This window comes from Triticum dicoccoides, chromosome 7B (assembly GCF_002162155.2).
Source record: "Triticum dicoccoides isolate Atlit2015 ecotype Zavitan chromosome 7B, WEW_v2.0, whole genome shotgun sequence".
Taxonomy (NCBI): Eukaryota; Viridiplantae; Streptophyta; class Magnoliopsida; order Poales; family Poaceae; genus Triticum; species Triticum dicoccoides.
Window position 1 is genome coordinate 401,229,409 of NC_041393.1, and position 5,029 is coordinate 401,234,437.

The 5,029-nt window shown below is 49.2% G+C and overlaps 1 protein-coding gene across 1 annotated transcript in view; it reads left to right on the plus strand.

The window, feature by feature from the left end:
* Positions 1-2,103: 2,103 nt before the first annotated feature.
* LOC119335736 overlaps positions 2,104-5,029 on the plus strand; it is a 7,268-nt gene continuing 4,342 nt past the window's right edge. Inside the window, exons 1-2 of the mRNA XM_037607823.1 lie at positions 2,104-2,605; positions 2,771-2,959. Of these exons, the coding sequence (XP_037463720.1) occupies positions 2,291-2,605; positions 2,771-2,959 (504 nt within the window). The 5' untranslated portion in view covers positions 2,104-2,290. The remainder of the gene's footprint in view (positions 2,606-2,770; positions 2,960-5,029) is intronic.

The window sequence follows — 5,029 nt, forward strand, 5'->3', positions numbered from 1 at the left end:
AGGCACAACAACAGAATTAGTCAAATAGTCCGGTCATATACTTATATGAATGTCACTTCTTTCTACAAGTATGCTATAATGTGAATGTCAATTACTATAAGAAATGTCGCATGGTTCTGTAATAGCACAAACTATGTATGCACATGCTCTATATTGATAATCAAGTACAAATAGTATCAAGGAGACACAATAAAACGCTTAAAATTGCATACTATGATAAGTGGATAAATCTTATGATTTTCTCTTGCAAAAAACAAGAGATGGGGTAACAACATAGGATGCATGCATGGTATGTATTCCATTGTTGAACTAGTTGTTCAGCTTAAATGTTATGAAAACCAATATACAATTATCTTGTTCTCTTTGTTTCTAGATTGAAAGAGTGGAACTTCTATTCTACTTGAGGAGTATGATTGATGGGACAGACAATTTTGTTGCTGAAAAGTTTGAAAGGACAATGGTTGCACGAAAAACACAATTAGTTGGATCCCTCAGTAACATTTTGTCAAAAGAATCATTGAAGAATAATGAAAAGAATAAAAAACTCTGAAGTTGTTCAAAAGAATGTGCAGTTTTGCTTACCTTCAACAATAAATACTACAAACTCATATCATGTTCATGTGCAACCGTAGAATGATGAGGATGTCAACTACTACCAGGTTTATATGCAACTCTTGCTATGTGCATGTACATATTCAACTCTAAAAAAATACTAGGAGGTGCCAACTACTATGAGGTACATGTGCACCCTGCACCATAGGGGTGCCAAACCTTTCAACAAAAGTTTTCAAGTTCCCGATTTTTTCCCATGATAAGCACTGCCAACTCCTAGAATGTCTATGTGCAACCATAATTGATGAGAATGCCAACTCCTACCAGGTTTATATGCATATGTAAAAAAAGATGATGGAGATGCAAATGTGCAATGCTGAATCCGAGCTCATGTGCACCCGGTGAACAGTAAAAACAAAAAGAGTAGCAAAAGTTTCAAACAAACTGATTTTTTTGCGTGCAAGATACTCAAGTGTGTGATGTACGTACAAATTTTCAGCTTGTTTGGACATTCGAGGAGCTCGTGACAAAAAAAGACAAAATCGGCTCCTCGCTTTTTTCAAATGCTTCTCAAACACCTGGAATTCGCCTTTTTTGCAATGAGCTCCTCGAATGCCGAAACTGCACCAATTTTGCACGCACAAGAGCATCTTGCACTCCAAAAAAAATCAGTTTTTTTTGCTATTTTGTCGATTTTACTGTCCATAGGCAAGAGCATATGAGCTCGGGAGCCAACAATGTGTCCGATGGAGATCACAACTCATAACCAGATCCATGGATACAAAACAAATGCCTATAGAATACCAAAAATGTTACCTCGGCAACTGCTATGGAGGATGATCCACCTCCGAGGCTCCGACAGAGTCTGCCACCTGCCCAAGAATTTTCCACTTCCGGCGCTTTATGATACAGAGTTGATCACCCCTTGTTCATACGTACACAGCGCAAAAAGAAAGATCAAAAAAGTCAGTTCTATATGTGTGCACAAAGAAAAAGTTGCAGCACGTACTGTTGTCTTGGTGCTTACCTCATCTTCCTCTCCCCATCATCAACATCGACAGATCGTAGCTCCCGTTCAGCAGCCCTTTTTGAGTTCCGCCGAGTAGAACATGGTACATTCCTCTTCATGAAACGACACAAATAGAATGGACACACAAAAAGGTAAGAAATGATTGAAAAAAAACAGGTATACGGAACATAAAGTGGCGAAAAAATACCTCTCCTCCACTGCCGCCTGTATCTCTCTCTACAACTATTTTGACTGAAAAAAAACACACACACACACACACACATATAAATCCCCCATTTCATTGGGCATTTCATAATGCTAACCCTACCTCTCCATATCAACAAACCCTCGGCCCGTTGTCAATATCCAATCCATCTTATGCCATGGACAAAACTTCGAAAGTATTAACCCACGAACCCTCCAAACCCGCACCACCGCTATGCGCTGCACAGTCATCTCGCCCCGCGACGTAACACCCAAAACGAGCGCGCCCCGCTGCCGCTGCCACGAAAAACAACTGCGCCGGACCAGGTGTGCGTCGCGTGAGCAGGCCCGCGTCTCGGCCGACCAGACCAGGTGGCACCTGGCGCTCATGGACGCACGGTCCGCGCGCATCGAGCGGTCGAGCCACGGCCGCTCCGTTTCGTCAGATAGTGCACGCGCACGATTGAGCGTCCAGGACATAAATTAGGGTTTCGGCGTGCGGCCGGAGCTCAATCGCCGGCGGAGATGCTGGATGAGAACCCGGCATGGACGGGACAGAAGAGGCACAAGTACGAGGCCCCATCTCTGACATCATCCTCTGATGCTTATGGTGAGACGATTGGCCAGGACAACGCAGAACGTCCCAACGAGATCGCGGATTCACCAGATGAGCTGGCGGACCAGGAAAATGATATCATCAGCGAGGAGGAGTTCGGCGGATGCCTTAAGGTTTTAGCCACCAGGCGTGCTCCTATGATCGTCACAGGGCGCAGGCTGGACGAGGAACATCAACGCGAGCTCTACGAGCGCCTCACCCTCTACCGCATCAAAGCTTCCAAGGTTCCTTCTCATCCATACCCTACCCGTGGCGATATTTTATTGTGTATGTTACTATTATTACTAGTCGACATTGTGTTCTTTGATAACTATTCATGTTTTATGTCAATTTCTAGTAATTTGCAATCCTCTTGTTTGCACGGAATTTAATCTCTATGTTGTGTGTAGTTGGCACAAGGAGTTTGCATAGATGATCAGAATGATGTGGCTTTGAGAAAGGAGTACTCCTCAGACAATTTGGAGAACCTGTTTGATTACTACAAGAAAGCTGATTCTGTGGATTGGTACTTTGACCGTGGCTACTGTTTGCTCGCTGACTTGGATGACTACCAGAGCCTTGTCCTTACCAATGGAGATGTAAGTGTGTCCGATTTAGACTCATAATGTGTGGCTAGTTTAGTGTTAATGCATAAAAAACAGAACACAGGTTACAATGGCATGTCCATGTTCTTTATTTACTGTTTACGAGGGTTATGCTCAACATGTGATTTATGTCCTATCTTTCTTAAAGCTCCATGGTACTAGAAATACTTTTTTTTACTTTGAAAAATTCAGCTAGTTTAAGAAATACAATCTAGAATCTTCAGCCACAGGTAATTAGGACATCTCCAGCCGCGCCCCCAAGAAGGCCTCCCCAGGCGTTTTTTCGCGTCGGCGCCGAAAAAACGGCCCAGTCGCGCCCCCAGGAGCCCGATTTTCGCCGGCTTGGGCCGAAAACAGCGCCGGCGGACCTAGCCCGAACCCAGCGCGCTGGGGGGCGCTCGGGGGCGCCGGGCGAACTTTTTTGGCGCGAAGAAACCGCGGGCCCGACGTGTCAGCGACACGGCTTTCTTCTCGGCCCTTCGTCGTCCTCATCGCCTCGTTTCCCGCGGCGAGGGAGGGGCCACGGTACGTCCCCGACAGCCCGCTCTGGGAACCGTACTTCCGCCGCCGTCACGCCCAACAGCTCGAGGCCACCAACGGCGTCGTGCCCTCCGGCAGGCTCAACTCCGCCGGCCGGCGTCGGTGGTGTGGCGTGCCAGCGCGCATGTTGGAGGCCGTCCTCGAGTACATCGAGGGCGGCAACACGCCGCGCCTCGACTACCCCGCTCCTCCTTCCTTCTCACGCCGCCGGGAAGCTCCTGGACCCCGAGGCGCATGGAGACCGGGGGGTCCTCCTCCTCGTCCGGCGGCTCGCCCTGCCTCCGCCCCGTCAAGCCGGAGCCCCAGGACACGCCGGTCGCCGCGCGCACCCGCAGCTCCGGCGTCCGTATCGGCGCCAACGCGTCGCCACCCACCGGCCGTTTCGTCCTCGTCGAGCCCAAGTCGGAGCCCGGCCTCCCCGTGGAGTACGAGGAGATAGCCCGGCGCGGCTTCTCCGACGAGGACGCCATGCAGTGGGCGCGGGACAACTACCTCCGCGGCGAGACGGTCCGGCAGTGCCGAGCCCTGGAGGAGATCGCCGCCCGCAAGCGTGGGCGCGAGGACGAGCACGGCGTCGTGATCCTCGACAGCGACGACGACGACGCCCCCGGACCTTCCAACCCGCCGCGCCAACCGGGGGAGGGGTGCAGCAGGGACGGCGGAGGTTTAGGCGGGGGCGGCGGCGACGCCGACGACGGCGACAACGACGACGACGACGACGGCGGCGGCGACTACACGCGGTTCTACAGCCTCCTCGGCATGTAGAACCGCGTGGGCGGGCGGCGAGGCGGGCGGCGAGGGAGACGGCGGGGGTAGCCCGCTGTAGTTTTTTTTTGTAAAATATGTTTAAGTTTGAACGAACTCGCCGTGTTTGCGTTAAATTTGAGTCGTTTTGCGCCGTGTTTGCCTTTTTTGCTCGAACCGTGGGCGCCGCGACTGGGGGGCATCACGCCCCCAATGCGCGGTTTAGCGCCGGTGCGCCCCCAGGGGCGGTTTTTTGCCCCTCCTGGGGGGCCAACGGCTGGAGATGCCCTTACATGTGGGTACTATTGTGTTTCCTGTTGATTGTAGCTTCAGAGACGAAAGGCTTAAGTTTCACATGAGTTTTTTTTTGTGAATAAAGTTTTACATGAGTTACCCATAAAAATCTTTTTTTTTTCGCGATGGACCCATAAAATCTTTGGTTCTTGGCAATATCATTTCCTAGCTGTTCATGATTTTTCTTTTCCAGATTGATAGTTACTAAGCTAAGTACTAGCTGATTAACTCTGCACGTTTATGGTGGTTTAGTCACATATTTGTGTGGCATTGAAAATCATGATTTAATGATCATAGAACCCGAATATGGTTAAGTTGCCATTGTATATTGTGATGTAATGATCATTGTACTCAGCATACTGAATATGTACACGGTTAAGTTGTTGGTTGCCATTGTAAATCATGATGTCATGACTAATGAATGTTGTACTCAGCATATTGTATATCGTTAAGTGACAAACTACCAAAACACATGACCCCCCTAGC